At 43.6% G+C, this 17,567-nt stretch overlaps 5 protein-coding genes across 5 annotated transcripts; all 5 read right to left on the minus strand.

Annotated features, from left to right (window-relative positions):
• Positions 1-1,739: 1,739 nt before the first annotated feature.
• LOC114767966 (histone H2B) lies at positions 1,740-2,232 on the minus strand. The gene has a single exon (XM_028959950.1). It carries the CDS (start codon positions 2,194-2,196, stop codon positions 1,822-1,824), a length of 375 nt encoding a protein of 124 aa, XP_028815783.1. The 5' UTR covers positions 2,197-2,232; the 3' UTR covers positions 1,740-1,821.
• Positions 2,233-7,792: 5,560 nt separating this feature from the next.
• On the minus strand, positions 7,793-8,209 carry LOC114767784 (histone H3). The gene has a single exon (XM_028959496.1). It carries the CDS (start codon positions 8,201-8,203, stop codon positions 7,793-7,795), a length of 411 nt encoding a protein of 136 aa, XP_028815329.1. The 5' UTR covers positions 8,204-8,209.
• Positions 8,210-8,626: 417 nt separating this feature from the next.
• LOC114767782 (histone H2A-like) lies at positions 8,627-9,324 on the minus strand. The gene has a single exon (XM_028959494.1). It carries the CDS (start codon positions 9,274-9,276, stop codon positions 8,899-8,901), a length of 378 nt encoding a protein of 125 aa, XP_028815327.1. The 5' UTR covers positions 9,277-9,324; the 3' UTR covers positions 8,627-8,898.
• Positions 9,325-9,819: 495 nt separating this feature from the next.
• LOC114767780 (histone H1-like) lies at positions 9,820-10,639 on the minus strand. The gene has a single exon (XM_028959493.1). It carries the CDS (start codon positions 10,605-10,607, stop codon positions 9,966-9,968), a length of 642 nt encoding a protein of 213 aa, XP_028815326.1. The 5' UTR covers positions 10,608-10,639; the 3' UTR covers positions 9,820-9,965.
• A 4,051-nt stretch (positions 10,640-14,690) lies between these two features.
• Positions 14,691-15,198, minus strand: LOC114767783 (histone H2B 1/2-like). Its single transcript, XM_028959495.1, has one exon. It carries the CDS (start codon positions 15,177-15,179, stop codon positions 14,805-14,807), a length of 375 nt encoding a protein of 124 aa, XP_028815328.1. The 5' UTR covers positions 15,180-15,198; the 3' UTR covers positions 14,691-14,804.
• Positions 15,199-17,567: the final 2,369 nt, after the last annotated feature.

The following is a 17,567-nucleotide window of genomic DNA, read 5'->3' on the forward strand; positions in this document are numbered from 1 at the left end:
TGCACCGGAAGCATCTCTTTCTCTTGAGTTAGGTCTGGGCTTGTGGTTTCATTGTTTTAGTGTATATCCATTACACAAAACCACACACTAATAATTATTGTTGATAAAGAACTGACTAAAGCAAATCAGCCTGTCTCCATCCTGACCGATGACCCTCAGTGATCACACCATCACACTATTCACCTTCTCGGTCAACTTGGGCAGGACGCTACACTGAGCGATGGTCTCACCCTGTCTGTAATGAGTTCCAAGCATAGTCTCTTTTCCTGAAGCACAAATGCTACATTTATAAAATAATAAAATAGTCATTGTTTAAATTACTTTGAAACGTTTTCAGGTTATTGTGTAACGCGTTTAAGTTTGCTATCGTAACTTTACTTATGTGCCTTTATTTTGTAAGTTCCTTTAAGATGGATTCTTTTATTTTGAAAGACGGAAAACCGGAAGTTGACGGCATTAGCGCGGAGAGCGAAAGTTACTCGGGAAAGGACATAAAACGACGAAAAACACGGCGATAAAGGGAAATAGCGTTACAGAAAGTGTGTTTTTTATAGTTTCCTTTGTTTAGCTCCTGTCGATAGTGGACAAGGTTTATTGGCATTTTCTGTACATTTATTTAAACTTTTTATTTGTGTTTGAGAGAGCCAAAGCTACGCCTATACTTAGCTTGTTTTAATGACGGTTTATTTGGTTTTAGATTGTTAATTTGTATTTATTGTTTTCTTTTAGCTCTTACGTTGGTTTGATAACGCGAATGAGAAAGAAATAAAGAGCATCAGACCATCAGAAAAGCTGTTTTTATTCGACGGGACGCTACACATTGTCAATGTTATATACTGTTCCTTTTTTTTTTGTTTGTTTTTTTACAAATATTACACTTAAACATTAATGTAACTGACGGGGAAATTTACTGATCTATTTTGTATACAACCTAATATGGATTAAAGCTACAAAAATACTATTTCTGTCTGGTAAAAGTATATTGAAAATAGAAATAGTATTTTTCTAGTTTTATACTGGGCAGTTTAAAGTTTCTTACTTTTAGTATTTGCCATAGTCCATGTTAGGTTTTCTTTTTTAACATGAGAGTGAAGAGAATCTATTTTATTAAAATACTATTGTGTAATTTAAAACTCCCCCTTTCATTTTAGTAACACCAGATATTAGTTTTTATCCTGCATTTCTAAACATTTCTGTATTTCCTTTTAATAATGTCTGGATCATCATAAAGTCATCTGAATTATGTGATTGATCAGACCCTTGTATTATTGTACATAAGAATTGTTTTCGGATCTTCTGCCAACAATGGCTATATTTATTACTCTCACTTTGACACAAACCCAAAAGCCTCCATTGACCCATGGTCTCAAATTCAAATTTTATTTGTCACATACATGGTACGATATGCAGTGAAGTGCTTTTTGTGACTTCTACAGACCACAGTATTGCAAATGTTGCAAGTATACAATGAAGACCAATATGCAAATATTGCAAACATAACCAAATATTACCCCTTTACATCTTTAACATATATATGTGTAATAGGTAGGGTGAAGGTGTGCAAATGAGTCTTTTCCTAGTAATTGTACAAAAACACATTACGCCACACAAAAATGTCATTTATAAAAGCTTCTCTGGGGTGTCTTAAAGGGGCAATCTAAACTTACCAGAACTGCCAGGGAATGAAACAAGTTTCATGTAATATGCTGTGACAGGAACAAGCAAAATATACTAAACAGAACACGCTTAATTTTTTGGGAGAAGTGTGGGTGGCTCTTAAAAGAGCCTTTGTGTTGGTGGAGCGTCGCTTGTTGTCCCGCTTTACTTGGAGCTGGTGTACTTGGTGACCGCCTTGGTTCCCTCAGACACGGCGTGCTTGGCCAGCTCTCCAGGGAGCAGCAGACGGACGGCGGTCTGGATCTCCCTGGACGAGATGGTGGAGCGCTTGTTGTAATGCGCCAGGCGAGAAGCTTCTCCAGCGATGCGCTCGAAGATGTCGTTGACGAAGGAGTTCATGATGCCCATGGCCTTGGAGGAGATGCCGGTGTCGGGGTGGACCTGCTTCAGAACCTTGTACACGTAGATGGCATAGCTCTCCTTCCTGGACTTTCTACGCTTCTTTCCGCCCTTGGCAGCTGTCTTGGTCACAGCTTTCTTGGATCCCTTTTTGGGAGCGGACTTGGCAGGTTCAGGCATGGTGCTGGTGTCAGTGAGAATACTGTATGAGACTGACGAGTCTCCTCTCTTATTTATACAAGCTGGTATGGGGGGGGGGGGGGTGAGCAACGGCCTTGATTGGTGCTTTCAAATTTTAGCGCAAAGCTGAAACCTCCAATCCGCCCAATCACAGCTTCCCATTTCCCGCTCGTTTCAAACAAAGGACCTTTCTATATCTTAAAATTAAGGTAAAATGTGAACATGAAGGAACAAAAAGGAGTAATTTATTTTACAAGTGAGTCGTCGTCTCTGCTGTTTTACTAATGGAAATATATGTTCATATTTACCATATATGTAGTTATTTTTATGTGGACTCATTTAATACCACTTAACCTTACGTATAGCAATTGTAGTACAGCAATTTTATTACCCATATTTATTTATTTGCATAGTTATACAATAATCAAATGTCAAAGTCCACATATTTTTGCAAATGTTCCGACACAAAGTATGACTCGGAGCAGGATCAGATATATTTTGCAAAGAAGTATAATGATTCTTATAACTAAAAAGAGAAAACCGGTATCCCGTAGAATTTAAGCTTTCCCTATCCAGAACACGCTTTTATCGAAAGTGTGGGTGGCTCTTAAAAGAGCCGTTGGGTTCGTTAGACTTTAATGAAGGATGGTGTTCAACCGCCGAAGCCGTACAGAGTGCGGCCCTGACGTTTCAGCGCGTAAACCACGTCCATGGCGGTCACGGTCTTTCTCTTGGCGTGCTCGGTGTAGGTGACGGCGTCGCGGATCACGTTCTCCAGGAAGACCTTCAGCACGCCGCGGGTCTCCTCGTAGATCAGACCGGAGATACGCTTCACACCGCCGCGACGAGCGAGGCGGCGGATGGCGGGCTTGGTGATGCCCTGGATGTTATCGCGGAGAACCTTGCGATGACGCTTGGCGCCTCCTTTTCCGAGCCCTTTTCCTCCCTTTCCGCGTCCGGACATGTTGTCAACTTATTACACAAAGTACAACGTGAAGCAGAAGCCGACTCGCTCAGTCTTTATGTGCGAAAAGAGGACCTGTTTGAAGCCTTGTCCAAGGGGCGTGCGTTTGTCCCCCCGCCATTTGGGGGGGGGGGGGGGGGGGGGGGGGGGGGGGGGGGGGTTGGTGCACATGAAAGCACGTGGACAACGTCACAGCGCCACCTCCCGTCATAAGAGTTTGTTATTTTGTTCGATACAATGGAGCGCGTTCCATTCTGCAACTCCGTGACAAAAAAAAGAATGTGTTATTGTTATGCACTACAGTATGTACATTTCATTTGTTGTAATATGTTCAGTATCAGAAACAGGTATACTTGGTTCTATGCTCAACCATAATTCTTTTAGTTTTTACCACCAGGCTGTCCTCAATAAGTTGCCCCCGAAAACATCTACATCACCTCATCTGAAGCCTTAGATCATCGGCCCATTATAAACTGAGCATCAGTACTGCACTCTGCATTTTAACTCAAGTATAGTGTTGGTGTTCATCTGAACAATAAACTGGACTGGACTAACAACTCTGATGCCCTCTACAGGAAAGGGCAGAGCAGGCTGTACCTGTTGCGGAGGCTCAGGTCTTTTGGGGTCTTTTTATGACTCTGCCATCTTTTATGGTGTGGTCTGCTGGGGAGGTAGCATCTGTGCTGGGGAAGAGAAAGCGGCTGAACAGGCTGATCCGGAGGGACAGCTCTGTTCTAGGATGGCCATGGTGGCCAAGCTATCATTACTGCTGGACAACATCTCCCACCCCATGCATGAGACCTTCACAGGACTGAGCAGCTCTTTCAGTGGCAGATGGACAGATTCAGAAGGTATTTCCTGCCAATCACTGTCTGACCACATAAACACACACATCCAGTACACCATCTCCATTTCTCTTAAGTGTAACATGTGTATTACCCACTCTGTACATATTTAAAATCGCTCAAATATATCTTGTATGTATAAAATTAAATCTCCACCTGAACGTCAGCAAGACAAAGGTAACACACTCACCTATGAACCAGAAGACCCGGGTTCGAATCCCACTTATTGCCATTGTGTCCCTGAGCAAGACATCAATACCATGGTGAAAAAGGCCCGGCAGCATCTCTAGCTCTTGAGACGCCTGAGAGACTTTAGACTGCCATCCAAGGTGCTTAGGAACTTCTACTCCTGCACCATAGAGAGCATCCTGATGGGAAACATCTCAACCTGGTTCGGGAACAGCACCATGCAGTACAGGCGACCCCTACCGAAGGTGTACTATCATCTTTACCAAGCTCCCTCACCTTCAATCAATTTACAGCAAGCGGTGCTGGACTAGGGCCAGGAATTGAAGGACCTCAGCCACCCCAACAATGGACTGTCACCGTTCAACATTTACAATGTTAGTATGTTTCACTGGGCTTTGACAGGCCTAACAGTTGACACCCAACACACAAGGAAAAACTCCACACAAAAAAAAACTCTAGGAGAGAGAAAAAAGAAAGGAAGAAACCTTGGGAAGGAGTGATAAAGAGAGGGACCCCCTTCCATGGTAGAGTGAGCTTGCGATTAGTGTCAGTGCAGGGTTTGTGATAGTTTGTCCAATAAGAGAAAAAGTTGAAGAGTCTTACAGTTGTAGGGTTGGAAAAGTCCAGTGTAGTCCAGTGTCATTTTGTACATTACGTGTCCATTATAATGCTACTGGTCCATTTGAAAATCCCTGAAGCTTTAGTTGATACGGCTGTGGTGACCCTCTGGTTCGTTTCATGCTAAGTCATCGTTTAGCAGTTGCAGGAACCAGGATTTATCTGATGGTCTCTTCACTGGAGTCTGCCACTAGTCTGTGCGCTTGATTCAGTATCTCGGAGAGAACAAACAGAAGCAGTAGCAGACGGCGGCATTGTACGACTGCTACTGAATATGTTATAGTGGTATATTTGTGCAACAGTGGCCAGGTAACCTAACTAGGACAGCCTGACTAAGGTGATTTTAACACTGTCACGGTCAAAAGTAGGATTTTGTGGTCCTTTATGAATATTGTTGCTGTCTAGGTACGCACTCAGTTGCCGGGCTATGACTTTTTAAAAATTTTCTATATAAATGGAAGGTTGGATATTGGTGTATAATTTGAAAGCTGACTGCGATCAAGATCAGGCTTTTTAATCAGTGGTCTAACGACTGCTACCTTGAATGAACTTGGTACATGGTTAGTGCTAAGGAAACTTGTAGGAAGCAGATCCAATGCGAAAGTACATTGATTTGACGATGAGATTAGTTAAATTAATTCATGCTCTTTAAGAAGGTTGAAGCGTTCTAATCAGTGGTCAGGTTTTTGAAGATTGTTTTCCCTAATAACATCGACGGAGCTGTTTGTTATGCTTTTAATCTTATCTCTATTTGTAACAATTTTAGTATTAAAGAAATTCATAAAATCGTGATGATATTTATGTCTTATTCCTTGTTAGTTTGGCTATAAACAGGAATCTGGGATTATTTTTGTTCTTGTCTATTAACAAGGCTCAGTGGTGGTATAGCAGTTAAGGAAGCGAACCCGTAATCAGAAGGTGGCCAGTTTGCCAAGGTGCCACTGTCCCCACACACTGGCTGCCCGTTGCACACTCAGGGTGATTGTTAAATGCAGAGTACAAATTTCACTGTGTGCACCATGTCCTGTGCTGCTGTGTATCACAAGTGACAATCACTTCACTTTTTTCCTATAGACTCTCTTTCCATGGTATTCGGAATATGGTCAATTTACTTTGATGCAATTTACGTTCTAATTTCCGGGCTGTCTTCTTAAGCGAGCGTGTATGATCACTATACCAAAGTATTTTTACCTCTTTCAATCTTCCTTCCTGTTCAGACAGCGGCAGCTCAGATGGTCGGATGGGTGGTAGTAGCCTAGTGGGTAACACACTCGCCTGTCAACCAGAAGACCCAGGTTCCCTGAGCAAGTCACTTTTAAGTTGCTCCAGGGGGACTGTCCCTCTAACTATTGACTGTAAGTCACTCTGGATAGGGTGTCTGATAAATGCTGTAAATATAAATGGATCTGGAATTTGTCCCCTTATGTCAGGTTACTTCCTGTTTCTCATGCTTTTTCCACCCAGAGAATTTCCCACCCCTCTAAAACATTATCTCCACCGACCGTCATGGCTTCCAAAGGTGTGAAGCATTGCAGTTGCTCGGTGATTAGATGTAAAAATTAGCCCAAAAAGTAATTTTTTTTAGCCCTGTCAAAAACCAGAGGGTTTTTAATTTTTTTCTGGAAAAACGCCAACACTACTTTCTGTCAGCACCAAGGAAGCGGCCCTGTAATCAGAAGGTCATGGCTGCCCACTGCTCATTAAGGGTGATTGGTTAAATACAGAGGACACATTATGTGTGCTGTGATGTGTATCACAATGACATTCACTTTCAAACATGGTGGTTGGTGAATGGTGTTGATGACGTAATTTTCACTAATTTCAGAAAGGCACATCAGATACAGTTTTAGGGGACGAATAAGACCGATATAAAAGCTAAAAAGTTATTAATGTCAGGGACCTTTAAAAAATAGCCATTGTCCGATACAGAACAGTTAACAGTGAGGCAACTCAGTAACAATTTAATTACATTAGTGTTCAAAATTAATAGAGAGAATCCTGAAACACACAAAACATGCTTAAAAAAATGTGACCTCAAAACTGAGACATATTGTTGTCCAACAAATCCTGCCTTTGTGTGTAATGGGTCAAGAAAGAGGATTTATCATTTACAAGCCTTCAGTACATAACAGTCAGTTGTTCAATACTTCAGACTATTCCATTGCGAGTGATCATAATCCAAAAAATTATTTAAAAACGTTTCATCAAAAATACATTTAAATAAATCCACACATTGAACAAATGGGCATTGGATGGCTCAGATGGGCAAAAAGCTATTAGGAGGCAAAAAAGATTATTACTTACACACAACTGGATATGTCTAGGTGCCCAGAGGAGGAGAACTCTAAGCATATGTTGGAGTCATATGTTTAAGTATGGACTTTTGCTACATTTATAAACGATTCATACTTTCTTTTATTTTTAAGAAAAGACTTATTTTTAAAAGAAAGGACTGCAATGGATCACGGCTATAGGATGCAAGCTAGTGTTTAGAAACCTTATCAATTACTACACAATTTCCATTATTCCATTAATAAAACAAGCAATTCCAACAGTTGGACAGATACCTGGGTGCATATCAAGGGTGATATGACATTTTGTTGTGTCACTGGAAGCTATAATGCAAATGTTTATGTTCAAGGAGAACATAAGACAAAGGCAGAAATCACTGGGTGTGGCTATGGATACTGCCCTGACACAGGTATAAAGCAGGTTGGAGCAAAACCAAATTAAGAACAATAAATCAGAGCTGATATTCCAAATTAAAGTGCAGTGTACATTAATCATGCAACAGTAGGTCAATGGTGAAGACAAGTTTTTAAAACTTGCATGAATGAAGGAATTTAACCAAACTGCTAACTACGGAATATGAATGAAGTGCAAATTATTCAGCAAACTAACAGAAAATAGCCGCTTTTATGTAAAGAACTGAAGTGGCTCTTAAAAGAGCCTTTGTTTTAATGTAAGGACGCCGGTTTTCTTAAGCGCGCTCCCCGCGGATGCGGCGGGCCAGCTGTATATCTTTGGGCATGATTGTGACCCTCTTGGCATGGATGGCGCACAGGTTGGTGTCTTCGAACAGGCCGACCAGATAAGCCTCGCTGGCCTCCTGGAGAGCCATGACCGCGGAGCTCTGGAAGCGCAGGTCGGTCTTGAAGTCCTGGGCGATTTCCCTCACCAGGCGCTGGAAGGGCAGCTTGCGAATCAGCAGCTCGGTGGATTTCTGGTAGCGGCGGATCTCCCTCAGAGCCACAGTTCCGGGCCTGTAGCGATGGGGCTTCTTCACGCCGCCGGTGGCCGGGGCGCTTTTACGCGCAGCCTTGGTGGCGAGCTGCTTCCTGGGAGCTTTTCCTCCGGTGGATTTGCGGGCGGTCTGCTTGGTTCGGGCCATGTTGACGAGACGAGATTCTCACTGAAGGCAGTAAGGAGTGACTTCACGGTCGCCGACATGGGATTTTATACCCGTTCAGTTCCGCGCCAAACAAGCTCCTCCCCATTCATGCCCATGGCTGTATTTCATTGGTGGTTTACACAGCTGCTAGTTGGCGCCCAAATTTCAAAATGAATTCGCTCGATTTACTTCATGTCCATTCACAACATTAATCACCATTATCCTCCGTAAACGTGAAAACGATTTAAACATTCAATTAAATATTGTGCAGATTTACACAGGACGAACATAAAGGTTGAGATTAAATCCACGTACAAAACGGAACCATACATATCCTTGTATAATATAGTAGTATATTATAGTGTTCAAAAAAAGTCAAACTCATTCATTTACAAGTTTTAATTCAAGAAACGAAACCCTGCAGTCATTATTCAATTCCATTTCTTATTGTGAAACGGTCATTTTGAACCATTCAGATCTAAAGAACGTTAAAAACTATGTATTTTTATGTAATTTTATTTTATGTATCCTGTAAAGCCACCAATATCGTAATAGTAATACAGCAATGCGCAGGGATATCTTGAAATTGTATAGCCTAAACACATATTTTCTTAAATGACCAGAATCTGCGCATTTTAGAGTAAGTGTGTGGCTCTTAAAAGAGCCTTTGTGTGTATTTCTGAGCGCCGGGTGCTTTATTTGGCCTTCTCGGTCTTCTTGGGCAGCAGCACGGCCTGGATGTTGGGCAGGACGCCGCCCTGAGCGATGGTCACGCCGCCCAGCAGCTTGTTGAGCTCCTCGTCGTTGCGCACGGCGAGCTGCAGATGGCGGGGAATGATGCGCGTCTTCTTGTTGTCGCGGGCCGCGTTACCGGCCAACTCCAAGATCTCAGCGGTCAGGTACTCGAGCACCGCGGCCAGGTAGACCGGAGCTCCGGCGCCGACGCGCTCGGCGTAGTTGCCTTTGCGCAGCAGCCTGTGAACTCTGCCCACGGGGAACTGGAGACCAGCCCGGGACGAGCGGGTCTTGGCCTTAGCGCGAGTTTTCCCGCCGGTTTTGCCTCTTCCGCTCATGTTGTCTTACTGCGACGTTCGTTCAGGAAACAAACTAACTCTGAGGCTGGAGGATCATTTCTTATAGGAAACGGCTCTGAGTCCCGATTGGCTCGAACTTTCAGCCAATCCTGTTGTCGTCGTGGTAAAAAGCCCCGTCCCATTTCATCTTTCATTCGCAACTCTTACCGCGCTTTTCGTTCCGTAATAAACATTTGCCCGCTCAATTTTAAATCCTTGAATCAATAATTCTAGATTTAGGAATGGTATTATTAATATTAGTATTTCTATATCGCATGGTCTTTGCATCTCGTGTTTCCAATTTTTTTAAATAAATGAAATTCTTTCTCCGTGAACATATAACGTGTTTCATTGTTACTATAGTATTAGTTTAGTATTCAGTATTACGGAGTATAAATTAAAATATAAATACGTTTCAGGTACAGCTGCATGTTTTAGTTAAGGGGATCACAAATTTGAAGAGGTGAACTCATAAAACCGGGTAAATAAAAAAATATTCTTATGCATATATTAAGATTTACATGGGATTGCAGTAGAGGATAATAATGAACTTCCTTCTCGCTTTATTTTCATGATTACTTATAGGATGCGGGTGCGAGTTGGAATCGGAATTGTAGCTTTTTTCTGGAGATCAGTGTGTGGCTCTTAAAAGAGCCTTTTTGAGTAGGTGCTGGAAGAGCAGCAAGAATTTACTTCTTCTTGGCCGCCGCCTTCTTCGGCTTGCTGGTCTTGGGTTTGGCAGCTTTAGGTTTAGCTGCCTTGGGCTTTGCGGCCTTCACCTTTTTGGGGCTCTTGGTCGCTTTTTTGGGGGTAGCAGGCTTCTTGGCTGCTTTCTTGGGACTCTTGGTCGCCGCCTTCTTAGCGGCCGCCGCGGGCTTCTTGACTTTCTTGGGCGACTTCTTGGCGGCGGGCTTCTTCGCTGCGACCTTCTTGGGCTTCTTGGCCGTGGCGGGCTTCTTCGCGGCCGCCTTCTTGGGTTTCGGAGCCGCCTTCTTGGCTACGGGCTTCTTCTTGGGCTCCGCCTGCTTCTTGTTCAGCTTGAAGGAGCCCGAGGCGCCGGTGCCCTTGGTCTGCACCAGAGTGCCCTTGGTGACCAGGTTCTTGATGGCCAACTTGACGCGAGAGTTGTTCTTCTCCACGTCGTAGCCACCGGCAGACAGCGCCTTCTTCAGGGCGGCCAGGGACACTCCGCTGCGCTCCTTGGAAGCGGACACGGCTTTGACGATAAGCTCGCCGACACCGGGTCCCGCCTTCTTGGGCTTGGCCGCGGCCTTCTTCTTGGGCGCCTTTGCCGGCGCTGCGGCCGCTGGAGCTGGAGCCACTTCTGCCATCGTACAAACTGCAACGTAGAACGAGCTTTTCGCCTTCGGGACGAGGGAACAATGACCCGCCGAGCGGGAAGTTCCGCCTTTAAGGGCGCCGTGAGAACCGTGTAGAACCAGCATGCGCCGCAAGCGCCGCGCCTCTTCCGCCAGGCGAGCCTCGCTGTGTTTTCTCCTCACCCATTTCGGGCAAAAAGTACCGCGCGAAACGAGCCGGCGGCTCAGAAACGTACTCGGGGACAAAGTTCTGGCTCTGCTCCTTCTCATGGGCCCCGCAGAGAGGGGCGCAGCGCGATTTTATTCCGCAGAAAAGCTCAACACAACACCCAGCGCCGGCCGGGGGAGACGTAAGGACCAGCGTTTGTCGCCACATTTCGCGATTAAATAAACGTGTCGGCTGGGACTCGTCAACAGAGCGTCGTCAGCGGTCCTGGGCCGCCGACGGGACGTCATGTGGGTGTAAGGAGAGTTCGGGGTCCGAGAAATTCGAGCCGTGGTCGGAGGATCGAAACACAGTGACCGCACGTCACATAGCGCGTCATCTCAGCGGGTTCGGTGCCGTGATGCTGATTATTACTGCTGATAATTCCACCTCATCTCAAAACAACACGGGAATTACGCTGATATTTCGTTCTGGGAGGAATCTCTATTCTTGTCCCTGCTTGGGAAAATGTTTAACTAGTAGATCTACTTCGTTATTGTATTGTTTTATTCAACGTGGCCATTCAGGTCAAGTTCAATCATTTTTAAACTTCCATTTGTACCAATAGTTTTTACTGCATTACTTTGATATTATACTTGTGTAGTCTGTTTATATTGTAGTTGTTTCCTTCTACATATTTTATTATATTGTTCTTGTTGTGGTGTTATGAACAAGTTCCTCCAGGATCAGTCAAGTTTTCGGATTCTGAAGACGTTTAAAAATCTAATAGCAATAATAACTTTTAGCAAAGCTGTACTAAAGTAATAATACATGGGGGTCATACAGGCAAAGTGTTAAAAAGTAAAAGCACATGACATTGTATAACAGGATATTTGTAGCCTAGAAAGAAGAACACTTGATCAAGAGAGACGTTGTTTGGCTGCACTGTGTACTGTGTATCCAGCTGAAATGACAATAATGCTTCTTTCCAGGCCACATTCAGCACAACAGCGCATTTTGAGATAAAATAAAAGATTTAACAGAAGTTCCCCGAACAAAAAAGCCATCGGTTTGGCGCCCACTACACAGAAACATAAAACAGGGTGGTAGTAGCATAGTGGGTAACTATGAACCAGAAGGCCCAGGTTCAAATTCCACTTACTACCATTGTGTCCTTAAGCAAGACACTTACCCTGAGTGTCTCCAGGGGGGGACTGTCCCTGTAACTACTGATTGTAAGTCGCTCTGGATGAGGGCGTCTGGTAAATGCTGTAAATGTAAAACATATTAAGAAATTTTTTTGTAAACTCTGTTTTCGGAACATACTGAATTTAACCTGATGGAAAAGAAAAGGTCAAAGCCCCATATCTGTCTATCTTTCATTGGGGATAATTTTGCACTCCAGTATCAACATTGTAATGAAAATTTATATTTTCTATGCTTGCCGGATTTTATTAGAATATGACGACAAATTGCATTCTTTTTATGTCTTTCTTCTATGCACGTACAACATGCTTATCAGGGTTTCATCCTGGCAGCAATAAACTTTTTTTCTCACTGAGTAGGGTTATTGGAATCTTTATTTCCCCCGACAACACCCACCCTCCAACCTGAGGATCACCCAAATGTAAATGAATAGACACGTTAGTGTGCAGATTAAATTTGTGTTTTTTTTTTTTTTGTGATTTCGCACAACCCAGGAAAAATTCATTATAACACAATGAGCTCTGATTCACAATATTATGAATGTATGAAATGTGCTTTATTTGGAAGCAGCCTGACTGATGAAGCGATCTATTCTGTTTCACTAAGACCCCCAACTATGAATAAAATCTTTTTATTCACTAAGTTGAAGTTTCTATACATAAGTCAGACAATAAGAAGGTTACAAGTTCATCTAAATATTCTCTGAAGAGGAAGGTCTTGAGCTGCCATTTGAAAGTGACTGAGCTGTTCTGACCTCGAGGGGAAGGTCATTCCACCACTGAGGGGCCAAGATGAAGAAGAGTCTAGATAAGTGTCTTCCTTTTACCTTCAGAGATGGAGGGACCAGGCGAGCAGTACTGGAGACTCTGAGTATACGAGGTGCAGTGCGAGGTATAATATGGGCTGTGATGGTGCTACTCCATGTTTGGCTTTGTAGGCCAGCATCAGTATTTTGAACCTGATGCGTGCAGCTACTGGGAGCCAGTGGAGGGAACGTAGCAGAGGGGTGGTGTGGGAGAACTTTGGAAGGTTGAAGATCAGTCGTGCTGCTGCATTTTGTATTAGTTGTAGAGGTCAGATGGTACATAGTGGTAGACCAGCTAGAAGGGAGTTGCAGTAGTCCAGTTGTGAGATTACTAAGGACTAAACCAGTATCTGGGTGGCCTGGGCTGACAGATAAGTACGGATTCGTCTGATATTGTAGAAGGAATCTACATGAGCGGGAAAAATTGCTGATGTGACTAGAGAAGGACTCCAAGGTTGCGGGCTGTTGTAGAAGGAGAGAGCTGTGAGTTGTACAGGTAAATAGCAAGATCAAGATATCAGTTAGACATGCAGAGATTTTGGAAGCAGCATGTAGATCAGAGGGAGGAGAAGAAAAGATGAGTTGTGACACCAGTGGAGAGTCTACGTGAGATAGACGTGGATCCTTTCCAAGTTACTTGGTAAGATTGCTCATCAGGGTAGGAAGCAAACCACTGCCATGCTGAGCCCTGAATTCCAAGCCTCTTCAGGATAGCCAAAACTGTCTATCTTAACTGTGTCAAATGCTGCAGAGAGGTCAAGGAGAATAAGAACTGATGACAGTTTTGCTAATCTGGCTGCAGGTAGCTGCTCGGAAACAGCCAGAAGGGCAGTCTGAGCTGTTCTGAAGCCAGACTGGTTAGGATCCAGGAGGTTGTTCTGTGACAGAACTCATGCTCACTTCCTGCATATATGCGTGTGATAGAAATTAGAGTAAAGATGTTTATGTGAGCTCCGTATTTGAATAATCTGTTCCACCTTAAATACTGCAGCCTGCAATAATAGTTATTTTACATTGAAAAGTCAACACACATCATAAATCTATGTGCACATGAGCAGAAATCCAAGGTCAATTTTACAGTGAAAAATGTTTTGGGCCAGGAAGGTATTTTGTGGCCCAAAGCTTTTATTCTGTAGTGCCATTAATCAGTACAATGCACAGTTCCCATGTGAAAACAGTGAAAATAGTGTTGGGCCAGACAGTTAAGGTAATTTTTTATAGTTCAGAATTCTGGGCAGAGATCACCATATACAGATTAAAACGTTTTTTTTCTGTAACTGAACTACCACCTACCGGCGTGATCTGGGTATTGCAGCCTGCTTAGCAGAATTGAAGGTGGAACTGACAATTCGAGCGCAAAAAAAAATAAAAATACCTGCCCATAATCAAGAACCGCCACTGGCAAAGGTCATGAAAAACTAACCGAAGCGAGCTGTCTCAAAACAGAAAATAAACATGAAAGTACGGTGACAACCAGGGCACGGAAAGTCCACACATCTACAGGACAAATTAAAGGAAGACGCAACATTGAACATTCCTGCTTGGAATAGGTTTAAAAAAAAAAAAAAAACTGAACAATCTCGTTTTCCTACTCTCTTTTTACAAGAGTCTTCTTCTCTCGCTGGTAAACACATCTGCAGATCCACCCTCTCAGCAGCGCCATACCGCCATCTAACGGATTTGCCGTTTTACAACCCAAATATTCCAGCCATTTCCTGGTTGGTCCGACTGGCCTACATAATAAATGTAAGATTTCCGGACTGGGAATGTGAGTGGATATTAGGGTACCACACTCCAATTAATTACAAACTGAGATTAATTTATATTGCAAACTGAATTATTCAAAGATTTTAAGTTTTATAAACAGAACAAAAGACTCTGCTTAACGTAGAGTTGGACAATATTGCCTCACATGTAGTTAATGCTTATTTCAGGTATACTTTAAGTATTTAAAGTTTACCCTTTATAAAACCGCAATCCCGCCTTTTGATGAAAGTGTGGGTGGCTCTTAAAAGAGCCTTTGTGTTGGTGAAGCGTTGCTTGTGGTCCCGCTTTACTTGGAGCTGGTGTACTTGGTGACCGCCTTGGTTCCCTCAGACACGGCGTGCTTGGCCAGCTCTCCGGGGAGTAGCAGGCGGACGGCAGTCTGAATCTCCCTGGACGAGATGGTGGAGCGCTTGTTGTAATGCGCCAGGCGAGAAGCTTCTCCAGCGATGCGCTCAAAGATATCGTTGACGAAAGAATTCATGATGCCCATGGCCTTGGAGGAGATGCCGGTGTCGGGGTGGACCTGCTTCAGTACCTTGTATACGTAGATGGCGTAGCTCTCCTTCCTGGTCTTTCTGCGCTTCTTTCCGCCCTTGGCGGCCGTCTTGGTCACGGCTTTCTTGGACCCCTTCTTGGGCGCGGACTTGGCGGGTTCAGGCATGGTGCTCGTCTCAGTGTGAAAACTGGATACAACTGGCGGTCTAATAGGCCCTCCTGTTCAATTTATATACGCTGGAATGGAAATAAGACGACGGCTCTGATTGGTCCTTTCGAATTCAGGCGCCAAGCGGAAGCGCTTATAGTGCGTTTAGCGAAGTCCCGCCCATTTCCCGCTTTTTTTCAGACAAAAAATCCCTTATTTCAATATATATAAATCGTAGGACAGAGGCACAGAACCCAATTCTTCGTGTATTTAATGTAGCCGGATCTTTACAAGTGAGTCGTTTAGTCCACTATTTTACAGTTGTCTATATCATTCTTGTGAATACATACATTTACTTTAACTTCATATTTATTCAACACAGCATACTTGTGCTTCTTACACAAAATGACACCCATATAGTAGTATATTTGTGCTTGTAAAAAATAAAAGTCATTGGATTTAAGTGAGTGCTTCATTACGTGTTACCTTTGCCAACTTCATAAAACGCGCACAATAAAACAAAAGCAAGCAGCCGCTCACTGCTCACTTAGGGTGATTGGTTAAATGCAGATTTTACTGTGCGCTGTGTATCATGAGACAATCACTGATGGAGGCGAACTAATTACCAGTCTTACAATGAGTACTTGGCTGGAGGGTCGGTCCGGAGACACGCAATGGGGTTCGAACATGCAACTTTGGGTACTTGTCTACACGTGTATGAGACCGTTTTTTAGCATTCAACGTACTATGCATGAAATTAATAGTTTATTTTGAATCAAGTCTTATTTTGTAGTGTTCCGCGGCACAGACCGTGCTTTTATCGAAAGTGTGGGTGGCTCTTAAAAGAGCCTTTGGGTCTTTGTCCTATTAGAAAGAGCAGGTTTCAACCGCCGAAGCCGTACAGAGTGCGGCCCTGACGCTTCAGCGCGTAAACCACGTCCATGGCGGTCACGGTCTTTCTCTTGGCGTGCTCGGTGTAGGTGACGGCGTCGCGGATCACGTTCTCGAGGAAGACCTTCAGCACGCCGCGGGTCTCCTCGTAGATCAGACCGGAGATACGCTTCACACCGCCGCGACGAGCGAGGCGGCGGATGGCGGGCTTGGTGATGCCCTGGATGTTATCGCGGAGAACCTTGCGATGACGCTTGGCACCTCCTTTTCCGAGCCCTTTTCCTCCCTTTCCGCGTCCGGACATGTTGTCAACTTATTACACAAAGTGCAACGTGAAGCAGAAGCCGACTCGCTCAGTCTTTATGTGCGAAAAGAGGACCTGTTTGAAGCCTTGTCCAAGGGGCGTGCGTTTGTCCCCACCGCCTTTTAGGGGAGGGCTGCACATGAAAGCACGTGGATAACGTCACAGCGCCACCTCCCGTCATAAGAGTTCAAATTTGTTATTTTGTTCGATACAATGGAGCGCGTTCTGTTCCGCGTCTTTGCTGATTGTAATGAATTACGTTTACATTACGTTAAATTACGTTTTACGACATAAAAAACACGCATGCATCTGGTCTGATCAATTTCTGCGCGTTGTTGGAGTGTTTTTTTTTTAAAGCTTTACATTCCGTGCTAACAACTCATAAACTATGACCAATTCACTATGAAATGTGAAAACTGTTCCTAAGTTTTGGAGCCTTGATGGATGTGTGGGGATTTTAAATTCGCACTGACAGTCACGCATATTAATATAACAATATTAATATAACAATATTAATATAACAATAACAACGTTGAAATCAAGCCTGTTGTCTTCAGACACTCAAACAGACCCGAATGGTGCTTAAGGATTTTAGACGTAACATTAGAACAGTTTTTGTGCACCATCCAGTTTGTGTGCTACTGGCTCAAATACATTTAAAAGTTTTTTTGCTCCATTTAAAGAATTTAAAGAATATGAAGAATTTAAATAAAACTGTAAATTTTATATGATTGTCACTGCCCGAAAAAAAAAACCTCCTGTATGATATCCACTCGACAGAACATCTCTCTCCGCCGTCTTGCATGAGCCGCTTTGTTCAGCTCAGCGGGACATGTTAGCCGTGTGTGGCTGGCTCCGGCCAACCCCAGGGGTACGGGTTGATGATGCCGTCTGGCAGATTTACAGTCGGCTCATAATGGGATTTACAGAGAGGTTTCTTTGTGGAAGCTGGGTCTTAATTACAGCCTGCAACCCCCTTAACTCTCATGCTTGATAGGCCTGTAAAAAAAGAAGAAGAAATCCTGCATTTCATTTTGTGTTTATGTTTTGTTGGTTGCAATGCATATTCTACAGGTTGAGGCCGACTGGTATGGAACCTCAGTGTGATAGACCTTCCTCTTTAGAGAATATTTAGATGAACTTGTAACCTTCTTATTGTCTTACTTATGCATATAAACTACATCAGAGTGAATAAAAAGATTGTATTCATA

This window comes from Denticeps clupeoides, chromosome 18 (genome assembly GCF_900700375.1).
Source record: "Denticeps clupeoides chromosome 18, fDenClu1.1, whole genome shotgun sequence".
Classification (NCBI taxonomy): domain Eukaryota; kingdom Metazoa; phylum Chordata; class Actinopteri; order Clupeiformes; family Denticipitidae; genus Denticeps; species Denticeps clupeoides.

Coding starts and splice junctions, on each gene's coding strand:
- LOC114767966 (XM_028959950.1), bottom strand. CDS start 2,196: ATGCCTGAACCTGCCAAGTCCGCTCCCAAAAAGGGATCCAAGAAAGCT.
- LOC114767784 (XM_028959496.1), bottom strand. CDS start 8,203: ATGGCCCGAACCAAGCAGACCGCCCGCAAATCCACCGGAGGAAAAGCT.
- LOC114767782 (XM_028959494.1), bottom strand. CDS start 9,276: ATGAGCGGAAGAGGCAAAACCGGCGGGAAAACTCGCGCTAAGGCCAAG.
- LOC114767780 (XM_028959493.1), bottom strand. CDS start 10,607: ATGGCAGAAGTGGCTCCAGCTCCAGCGGCCGCAGCGCCGGCAAAGGCG.
- LOC114767783 (XM_028959495.1), bottom strand. CDS start 15,179: ATGCCTGAACCCGCCAAGTCCGCGCCCAAGAAGGGGTCCAAGAAAGCC.